Source organism: Xiphophorus hellerii, chromosome 8 (genome assembly GCF_003331165.1).
Source record: "Xiphophorus hellerii strain 12219 chromosome 8, Xiphophorus_hellerii-4.1, whole genome shotgun sequence".
NCBI lineage: Eukaryota > Metazoa > Chordata > Actinopteri > Cyprinodontiformes > Poeciliidae > Xiphophorus > Xiphophorus hellerii.
The window spans coordinates 11,444,313-11,455,366 of record NC_045679.1 but is presented as its reverse complement, the minus strand read 5'-3'; the positions used below and the strand labels follow the sequence as shown (position 1 = coordinate 11,455,366).

Genomic DNA, 11,054 nt, shown 5'->3' with positions numbered 1-11,054 from the left:
ATCTGCTAGCAAAATTATGGATAGCTTTGGCAGTGCATTTATAGCATGTTGATCAAATGTCTTTTTTTCACCTTGCCATCTACACAGGGTTGAAGAAACCTTCAAAAAATATAAACTCAGAACTACTTCAAGACTTTATGAAGAGAGGGACAAAAAATCTGTTACTGTGACAGAAAACAAGGTGAGACCAAACTGCGTAACTTGAATAATTCTTAAGTATGAGTTATTTTTTAACTGTAAGGTTTTTTAAAAAATCACACAGCATGGACACTGTCTCCCTCCCTTGGTGACCAATCGTTACTATGTTCTATGTGCTGTATTAAATGTCTATGGCTTTGTATTTTAAGGCATTAGTTTAATCCTTCAAGGAACATTTCAAAATTGATCATAATAATCTAAATAATCATACAGCATCAGTCAGTTCTGATTACCTGGAAGTCCTTATTAACTCATAAAGCTAAAAAGAAAAGTTGGACAAAAACACCTTACAATTTTAATAAACTATTCCTTTCTTACTTCAGAAACAGATACATTAATTGTCAAACACAAAAACACTACTGCCTTTCAAAAAAGTATTTATTAAATCTACTCTTTACCTTGTTCACCCAGAAAGAAGTGGATGAAGCTGAGAATCTGCAACTGAACTCTGATACTCAAACAGGAGAGAGAACATCAGGTGGCCAGGACCCAACCCTCTTATTTACTGAACAGTTGGCACAAGCACACCAAGGCATGTTGCATTGTCAAAAGATGGCAAAATCATTTCAGGAATACAAGAACAAACGGTAAACAGTTGAATCATCAGAATTATTTGGAGTTCAGCATGAAAATAATCTAGTAATTGTTGTCATGTTTAAGCAATCAGGTCCATATGCAATCAATAATTAGTCAGACAGACATTTTATTATAATGTTCTGACAGATTTATGAGATTAACACTTATTAATTGATAATGTAGTAAAGGCTCTTCTTTTTTCCCTTGCATATTTCAATACAATCTTTGCTCTCTTGGCTCTCCACAGACTAGAGGCAAAATAAAATGAACTCTCAGTATGCTAGCAAAATTTGGATATATCTGGCTGTGCAGTTGTAGCATGATGATCAGATTATTTTTTTTTACCTTGCTATCTACACAGGGGTGAAGAAAACTTCATAAAATATCAGCTCAAAGTGAATTCCAGATCTTGTGAAGAGGAGAAAAATTATGTCTCTGTGACAGAAAATGAGGTGAGACCAAGCTGAGTAACTTCAATAATTAGTATGATTTCGTATGTTAAATCATTAATCTTCCCAGGAACATTTCAATTTACATTAATGAGATAATCATATTGAATTAGTCTATTCTAAATGTCTAGAAATCCTTCTTAACTCATAAAGCTGAAACAAAAGTCTGGACATAAACATTTTACAATTTTATTTTAATGTCACTTTCTTTCTGAAGTCTGATACACAAACAGGAGAGAGAGCATCCGGTGACCAGAAACCAACTCGCTTATTTACTGAAGAAGAGATGGCAACACTAGCCCAACAAAACATCTCGCTTCGTAAAAAGATGGCAAAGTCATTTCAGCGATACAAGAATAAATGGTAAATGGTTGAAACATTAGAAATATTTGAAGTTCAGCATGAAAATTAAATCTACTAATTATTATCATGTTCAAAGATTTAATAAAATAAGCTATCAATAATTAGTCAAACAGGCTTTGTATTATAATCTTCTGACAAATGAATGGGATTAATACTGATGTTATTAATTATAATGTATTGAAGTTTTTAATTTTTTTTCTTGCACCCTTGTTTCACCACAGATAAAAGGAATACTCAAGCAAAATTCTGAAATTAAATAAAATGTATTTTTAACATGTAAAACAAAAAATGTCATGATAATAATCAAACTCACAAAAATGTTGTATTATGGATTTCTTTGGTAGTGCAGTTGAATTACCAAGTGTTTTGTTTTATTTTTACGTTGACATCTCACAGGATTGAACCAACCTTCCAAAAATGTCAAGTTAGTGTGACTTCAAATCCTTATGCAGAGAAGGAGAAAATTTCGATCACTGTGACAGAAAATGAGGTGAGACCAAGCTAATTAACTTCAACAATTCTTATGTATCACTTAAATACTAGCTTAATCCTCCCAAGAACATTTAAATGAATATGGCACTGATCGCTAATAACGTCACTGTTGCCTGGATGTTTGGGTGACAGTGCAGGAATCTTGCCAAGTTTTTGCTCAGCAGTTGGTGTAGGTGAAATTATTGATTCATCAATGCTCAGCAGTTCATTTTTCTAATTAGATATCAATTTGGAAAAGCAAATGAGTGCAGTGAGCAACACTTGTGAGCAACTCGTACCACTATATTAGCGCGGTGTCATATAAAACAGTTTTTCATCTTGAGTTTACTTGTGGTTAGCAAGCAACAATTTGGTGGGCATTAAATTTGACATATTTATAACCTAAATCAGCCAATCACAAACAAAATTAGCTTTTCAGACACACATATGTTTCCCCAAAAACACCGCTCTTGTTTGTACGAAATGAAAATGGTTAAGGTGCAGTGATATAGATTTGGTAGTTTAATGTAATTTGTGATCAGTGCCATTGAATCTGTCAATTATGCACAGGCTCAACATTTAGATATTTATGAATTATGCCATTCATCCTTTTTATTGCAGTTGTTAATGATTTTACAATTGTTCTTTACATAAATATGTGCTTTCCTGTGACTGGTAGTATTGCAGTTATTTTGTGGGATGTTCTTTCTGACAGAAATTTGTGCCGTTGCGCATACAAAACACAGGTGTCAAACGGGTGTATTTCACCTTTAAGACCTTTGATTTTGTGAAAAACATTTTCACTGTCAAAAGTCAGGATGGAAACATTATCAAAACCATCAAAGACCACCTTCTCAGGCCAGGTATGTAAACCTCTGACACAAAGCATTAATTCCACATCAGTCATTCACATACCGTAATTTTTACTCTGAAATCATAAAATAAGTGGACCCAAACTTATCACAAGCTGAGCTAATGAAATGAAAAAATGTTTCCCTACATTTTGGCTCCAGGAGAATCATACAGAATGAAAATTCATTTCTCCTCCGACCACTCCGGCCTCTATGAGCAGCTGCTAGTCTTTAAGTTTAAAAGAGACTGTCAGCATTCAGAAACATTTGACATTATGCGCCTCTTGGAGGTCATCCGTCAAACACCTCAGAATGAGGACTCTCAAGCCAGGTCAGAAGTAGAGAAGAACTTTCAGACTGCAAAGAAGACATCTCTGACAGGGTAAGTAGTGAAACATTTAGCAGTTTGTTACTATTATTTCATGTTGCCCAATGTAACTTGTTTGTTTTTCACTTCTGCAGATGTGAGGTCTTTCTCAGACCCGTGGTGTATCTCAAGAAATATCCATTGCCTAAGAACGTTGCAAACATCAAAGACATAGATATGTCTGTTCAATTTTTGATCTCTCACATTTTTTTGTTGTTCTCAAATGTTTAAACATGGGGGTGATTTGATTATATTAATCCAATACCATGGACTTATATTACAACTAAGACTTTTGCCTGCTATTAATTGTCGTCACTGAAAGCTATATGGCTCTAAATGTACCGTCACTTTTACCATATCAATGATTTTTTTCAGAGATTTGGAGAAAAAGCCACTTAAGTGGGGGAACTACTCTTGGCGATTTCACTTGCTTCTTTATCTAGAGGAGTACGCATTTTCTACCGCTCTTGAGAAATGCAACCAAGAAGATATACTTGTTGTCACTCATCAAAGTGAAAAACGTATACTGATTTTAAAGGTGACACGTCCATCTGAGACACAAAGTCTAATAAATTACAACCTTGTGTCACATTAACAATAAACTTAAATCTTTTTGCTAATGTTGCATCAGGCAGAAGATGTCTCAAACATGTCTAATGTTGTTCTGACTGGATGCAAGGCACTGGTGACTCCTTTGAAGCAGGGTGACAGGATATACAAAGGATGGGTCGATGACGTGGATGAGGAGCAAATCTACATTAGATTTGAGAAAATGTAAGAATGCAACAAAAGTAATTGGAAAGTAACCTATTTTTTTCTTTATAACCTTGTCTATTTTAAGACTATTAATTTAGTCTCCCTATGCAAAAAGAAGTATCAAGTTAATAAAATTAGTTCAAACTATTTTCCAACAAACGAGTGAGTTTACATTTTAAATGTAGGCTTGAATGTGCAGACACTCTATACCGTTTGATTGAGGTTAAGATATTTTCCATAGCACAAAAATCATAAATTTCTGTAAATAAACGTTCGTAGAGAGACACCCCAAAGGACTCGTATCTGCAAAGTACAGTAAAAGATGGCTCTAAAGTGCTGGCTAATGGTAGCTGAATATATTGCATATGTGCGCCACAATTTTCAGATTTCCGAGTCATGAAAAAAAAAACTGAATTCCTTTCAGTTTATGGTACTTTTCATTGGTTTATCATATAAAATACTGATAAAATAAATAGCAGTTTGTTGTTCTAATATGTCAACAGTGGAGAATTTCCACAGATGTGAACATGTTTGCAAGCTACAGCATATTTTAACTTTTTTGTCGTGTTCTTGTTTGGTACTGACTCAGTTGCTTTGAATTTAAACTCAGCTTTCCAAAAGAATACAACGTAGGCATGAGGTGCAGTGTTGTGTTTTCACTTCAAAGAATACCACTACGTATGCAACACAGAGCAGCAGCACTAGCGCGCAAGCATTTACTAAGGGACTTACTCTTCCCTGTTGGGCTATGTTCTGCATACAATTCATGCCTTGCACCTGTAATCCCAAAATGCACCAGGTCAGTATGTAATAAAGTTAACACTACCTTGAAAATCAAGTTGCTTTGCCTGCTTTGCCACTGAAGTAACTACAAATGGTTTCTCCATCTCCAGTCCACCAATGATTGTAAACAACCCAGAGCAACAAAAGGCTATTAAACACATTTTAGCCCGTTCTGCAAAACCTGCCCCTTACCTCATATTTGGTCCACCTGGCACAGGTACGGTATGAGGTTTTGTATGCCAAGACCAAACTGATTGGCATGTAATACAATATGCATTTCTCTTATCTGTGGGTCAGGCAAAACAGTAACTTTGGTTGAAGTCATCAAGCAGATTGTGTCAACTCAAGACTCCAAAATCCTGGTTTGTGCACCCTCCAACAGCGCAACAGACTACCTCTGTGAGAAGATCCTGGAAGAAAACATTGTACCCCACAAAGTGTTTCGCCTTTACTCCATAAGCTACAAAGTGGAAAAGATCCCTCAACATGTGAAGGTCTGGATTCTGTCTGTTTTTATTTTGTTTATTACGACTACAATGAAGGAGAGAAAAGACAGCATGACTAACAATGTTCAATATTTTAGAGGGACAAATACCATAAAGCATTTTTTTGTAAAAGTTAACTTCTATTACATTCATATTAATGTGTACTAGACATGCTTGTATGTGCCGTCTGTTTTAACTACAGATGCACTGTAGCTTTAATGTTGCAACAAACTCTTTTGAGATACCGACCAAAGGGGAGCTGATGACATACCAGATCATGGTCACCACCCTTCAAACTGCTGGAAGGTATTATATTCTACTGGAGATGTCACAATCAGAATACTTCTTTGTCCCAAATACTAATCAAATGATACCAAACATTTATAAAAAAATACTTCACAAGTATGCTGAGCCCCACTTGTTACTGAAATTGTAAAATATTTCAGTATTTTTTTTGCCAACTTTCTGCTTCAGAGAAATTATTTCTTTGATGATGGCACAATTTTTACACAAATTCTCACATATTCAGAAAGAGTCAGAAAGGCTAAATTGATTTAATGAGTTGATGTTCAGATCTGTGGTATCTCTAGCTGATCTCAAATTTGTCATCTTTGCCATGTTCATTCTGAAGGTTCTTATTGTAATTTATTTGATCCATCTGAAGGCATCAAAGAAAGTGGGCCCATTTGCAGCAGGTTGAAATCTTCTGTGAGAAATTCCTTGTTGAAACAAATTAAATATGATGTTTATCCAAGCTGCAACGTGTGCAATGATTAACCTTAAATTACTGTATGTAAACATACACTTCTTTTTTTACAGGCTGGTGACAGGTGGCATTCCTCCAGACCATTACAGTTACATCATTGTGGATGAAGCAGGCCAGGCTATAGAAACAGAGTGTTTAATTCCAATAGCTGGTGAGCAAGGTGACTTTGTTTAAAATACTATATACTAAGCACATATTTTATAGTGTATTCAATGGATTTCTGACAGGATTGCTGAAACCACATAGTGGCCAAGTGGTTCTGGCAGGTGACCCGAAACAGTTGGGACCTATTATTTTATCAAAGATAGCAGAGAGAAACGGCTTGGGTGAGCACCATGCATACAGTGTTATCGATATGTAAAGGTCTAAGTGAATTAATCGAAATACGATTCAAAACATGCCAAACATTTCTGGATTAAAAAAACTTGATAAGCTGCTTTGGTAATTAGATAATCTGACTACCTTAAGAAAATGGAATGAAACATATTATCTTAGCTGTAGATGCTGCAAACTATAATTTCTAAGCTCAGTTTTGCCTTTTTTAAGTGTGTGAAACAGTCAGAAAACTGTGACTATTCACATGTTTCGAGTAGGAAAATAGTGTTCACTATTTTCAGGTGTGTCCATGCTGGAGAGACTAATGACGGATATCAGACTGTACAAACAACACAAGATCAACGGCTTCAACAGTCGCTATATGACTAAACTGCTGAGGAACTATAGGTTTGCTTTTTGTGACATAAATTAGTTCATCTCTTTGCCAATTTGAATCTGGTTCATTCCTAATTCATCCCAAACTTTTACCATTTTCAAGAAAACCTTTTGTATCAGTTTATGGGGATACATAAAAGGCTCAGTCTTAAGGTACTTTTACACTATACAATATAGATTTACCAATCCACATTGTTTCTAATCATTTCAGGTCTAATATCTGTTTTGAACCAATCACATTTCCTTGTTCTAGAAAAACAAGTAGATTATAATTACTTTTAGATCAGTGGTTACCAGAGTGGGTAAGCAATAATTCCAAAGTTTGTGCAAATTATTAGTGTGAAACATCCAATATGACCAAAACTGCAGAAGTAAAGTGGCACAGGGGTCAAATGATCATCACTGTCTTCTTTGTCACTACTGTATATCCTATCAACAAAAAGCTTCCTTCCTCAATTCTCTCCAAATGTTTCCACATCTTTGCTTTTTCTTAGGTCTCATCCTGCAATTCTGAAAATACCCAATGAGTTGTTCTATGACTCCGAACTCCAGTTTTGCAGTTCCCTTGAGGATTGTTTATATAGTAACTGGGAACTTCTGCCAAGGAAGGTAATTAGAACCAAGAGAAAATATCTTGCCATCAATTTCTCTTCATCTCTAATCTTATCTTGTTTCTCTGAGGATCAGGATTTTCCTCTAATGTTCCATGGGGTTGCAGGCATGAAAGAACAAGACCTCAACAGCCCATCTGTTTACAATATGGCTGAAGTGGATGTATTGAAGGAATACTTAAAATCCCTAATCAAATATCGCCGCAGAAATGGTCTAGACAAAATTGGACCAAAGGAAATTGGTATTGTTACTCCATACACAAAACAAGTAAGTATTTAATCTTTATGTTCATTATTAACCCTCTGATGCATAAGTGGGTTCTTTTGGACCCGGTGAGATCATCTTTTTGCAGTATCTTTTTAATGAAAAGTTTTCATCACTCATATTCCAGGTATTCCTCAACAAACATGCCATTGATATCATGCAATTCGAATTTCTAATTTACTTTTTATACATTTTAAGAAATAGCATGTTTTATATTACTACCCTATTCTTCCATAAGTGGGTCCAAAATGACCCGCATTCATTTCCTATGGAATTTAATCGGAATCTTTGCTTCTTACCAACTGTGACTATCAGGAAAAATTTTTTTTGTGAATCATACACACTGAGTCCTAAGTCTCACCCCTGAAGGATAATATTTCACAAAGCAAGAAGTTTTACATATAATTATCTTTATTTTTACCTCACAAATGTGTGTGTGTGTGTCAATCATCAGTGCTGTGACAGTGTTATTGTCACAAATCAACCTATTAGCCTTCTTTGAAGTTAGCTAATACTAGTTATCTAATCAAGCTAGCTAACATTACTGCCTATACTTTATTGTGCATGTGTATTATTTGTGTGCATGTGTTTTATGTGTGTCTGTGTCTCTCTCTGTGTGTCTGACACCCTGGATAAGAAAACCAAAAGAGAAAATGTGGCCCCCGGGGAAGACCCAGGACATGCTGGAGGGACTATGTTTCTCAGCTGGCCTAGGAACGCCTTGGGATTTCCTCAGAGGAGCTGGAACAAGTGGCTGGGGAGAGCAAACTGTGGGCCTCCCTTCTTAGGCTGCTACCCCGCAACCTGACCCCAGATAAACAGAGGATGGATGGATGGATGGATGGATGGATGGATGGATGGATGGATGGACGGACGCATCCATGATACACAGCATAATAGAATGCAGACAGTAATGTTAGCTAGCAAGAAATGGGCTCTTTCTACCCCCCCCCCCCACCACACACACACACACACACACACATACATAATGGACGCTGACATTGTTCCAACACAGTATCATATTAAACATGATTTTGAATCCAAATGACAAAAGCAGCATAAAAACACGTTGATTTCAACTCGGGTCCAAAAAGACCCACTCATGGAAAACTGTATAGTCAATATGTCATGCATCAGAGGGTTAATGTTTTCATGACTTCTATAACTGAGGGAAAGCTCTGCAAATTATTTGTGTCAAATACTGTAAAGACTTTTTATAAGGACAGTCTTTATTACCAAAGCAGCAGAATGTGTAATTCTCTTTGCCCTCATTGTCCTGTTTTATGTTCTGACAGGTGGAGAAGATTAATGCAGCCTTTCACAAAGACAAGGATCTAGTCAAAGAGGACTTGGAGAATGTCCTGGTATGACACTTTTCAGAAATTACTACAATTTTGCTAATATATTAAATAAACTCTAAATTTGTTTCCTTTTTCTGAAGGTTGGCACAGTTGAGATCTTTCAGGGTAAAGAGTCAGATGTAATCCTGATGTCCACGGTGCGCAGCAATCCCGGCCTGACTGCACCTAATCAACATTTCAGCTTGGGCTTTGTAAAGGATGAGAAGGTGAGAAATATCTCATTGTTCTTAGATGTGTACTCCTCACATGTTTTTTAACTCATTGCCAGAGTGGTGGTAGTATATATAATGCAGGAGCATCACCAACCTTTACTCTACTAAAATTATTTTTCTCTTCATTTTTCTCTCATTGTAATAGCACAATCTTACAATTTCTTTGACACCATCAGAACTACTGGAAAAACTTTAAAATACTTCTCATATGTGCAACTTTTTTTCTTTAGTCTTGAAAATGATGTTTATAAGTCTTTTAATAGGATGTATTTGATTTTCTTCTGAATCTTCCTCAAGATTTGTTTGAAAAGAAGATCTTGTTTTAACATTTATTTTTACTTTTCAGCCTAGTGAGCAATTTACTTCCAACACAATCATTAGAGTTCCCTCTACATTTATTTGCACTCAATCTAAAGACGTGCAAAAGCCTGAAAATAGTTGCATTTTTTATCGCAGTTACATAATCTCACCCTGTAGCAAATTTAAGGACCATAAAATAAATCTACATTTATTCCGATTCTTTTTTAAGTTTATACTACTTTGATAAAAGATACATTTATTAGAAGACCTTTGTCATTGGGCTGTCAATATATTAGACCCTATGTATTTACAATCTGAATCTCTTCAGAGATTCAACGTGGCAATGACGCGAGCCAGAAGCCTGCTGGTTGTGGTTGGAGACCCCAGAGTTCTGGAAATAGATCCAGTGTGGAACAAGTATGGCTCTGTATTTTCTTACAAGTACAAGTAAAAAGATTTGGCAGAAATCAGTCTGACATGCCTTGTGTTCTAATCTTTCTCTCTTAGGCTTATCCATTACTGTTTAAGAGAAAGAGCATACCGTGGCATCAATATTTATGATCTGAAGGCAGGCACAGAGGTCGCTTACCCCTCGTCAAGCTCCGGGTAAATGGCAGATTTGCAGATCCAGAGACACTGTTGTCTGCCAATTATTTTAATAATAAATGTTTGTGTTACAGCCCTCAGCAGAAAGTGAAACCAAAGGTCGCATTCAGCTGGTAGAATCAAAAGCATTCAACACAGAAATAAACTTCATCCAAAGCATGTTTCACTATTTCATTCTGACTTAAGGTAATCAAGAATCTGAAGTTTGGTGCATATTTAATGTAGCATATGCAAGACATACAAAACAATGTACCATTCAGACAACACAGCCGATCATACAAGTACAAAACCTTCATACAAAATCATTAATAACATTTCATGTCACGGAGACTTTCAGACCCCAAAGTGAGTATATTCTTCAGTTATCCAACATTGAGGTTTTTACCTGCCTTCCTATCCTTCTCACTATGTGAGATGTTAAATTAAACCCACATCCTGGAAAGAAATGAAAGAAGCTATTATCTTGTGGCTTTTTTTAATCTCCCTATTAGCCCATTTTGAATTTTAAATAGGCCATGTCAGATGCACAGTTCAGGTAAATACAAAGACATGGAATAACTGAAAGTTAAACATTCAGATCAATTTAAAAGAAGTTATGCAGTGGAGTAGTAAATTATTTAAACCCAAAAATGCTTCAATTACATTTATTTTTAATTGTATAAAAATATACTTTATTGTTAAGGAGTATGGATGCTTTTACCAAGATTAGAACAAACCAGAGAAAAGATTAAACAGAAAAAACTACCTCAGGGTAAAATTACCTCAGTATTCCTAACTCTTTTTTCGCTTGCTGGTGTTTTATATAAATAGAAAAGAAGAGGTAACAGTCCGGAATATTTTTTATTTTTTTAAGAAAAAAGTTTTTTTTAAGTATTGTCTTGTTGCTTTGGTTATTTTGGTTTTTTGTTGTTGTTGTTGTTTGT

The 11,054-nt window shown here is 35.6% G+C and overlaps 1 protein-coding gene across 1 annotated transcript; it reads left to right on the top strand.

Annotated features, from left to right (window-relative positions):
- The first annotated feature begins 3,183 nt into the window (after positions 1-3,183).
- On the top strand, positions 3,184-10,135 carry LOC116724914 (putative helicase mov-10-B.1). The gene is made up of 15 exons (XM_032570707.1): positions 3,184-3,290; positions 3,371-3,454; positions 4,621-4,864; positions 4,944-5,031; positions 5,112-5,308; positions 5,502-5,605; positions 6,119-6,216; positions 6,293-6,391; positions 6,683-6,788; positions 7,271-7,385; positions 7,464-7,655; positions 8,948-9,016; positions 9,094-9,219; positions 9,854-9,942; positions 10,033-10,135. Exons 1-15 carry the CDS (start codon positions 3,184-3,186, stop codon positions 10,133-10,135), a joined length of 1,821 nt encoding a protein of 606 aa, XP_032426598.1.
- The last annotated feature ends 919 nt before the right edge of the window (positions 10,136-11,054 follow it).

Excerpts from the sequence above, each read along its gene's own strand:
- LOC116724914 (XM_032570707.1), top strand. The coding sequence starts at position 3,184 with ATGCGCCTCTTGGAGGTCATCCGTCAAACACCTCAGAATGAGGACTCT. Across the intron at positions 6,789-7,270 it reads AAACTGCTGAGGAACTATAG|GTCTCATCCTGCAATTCTGA; the intron begins GTTTGCTTTTTG and ends GCTTTTTCTTAG. Across the intron at positions 7,656-8,947 it reads TTACTCCATACACAAAACAA|GTGGAGAAGATTAATGCAGC; the intron begins GTAAGTATTTAA and ends ATGTTCTGACAG.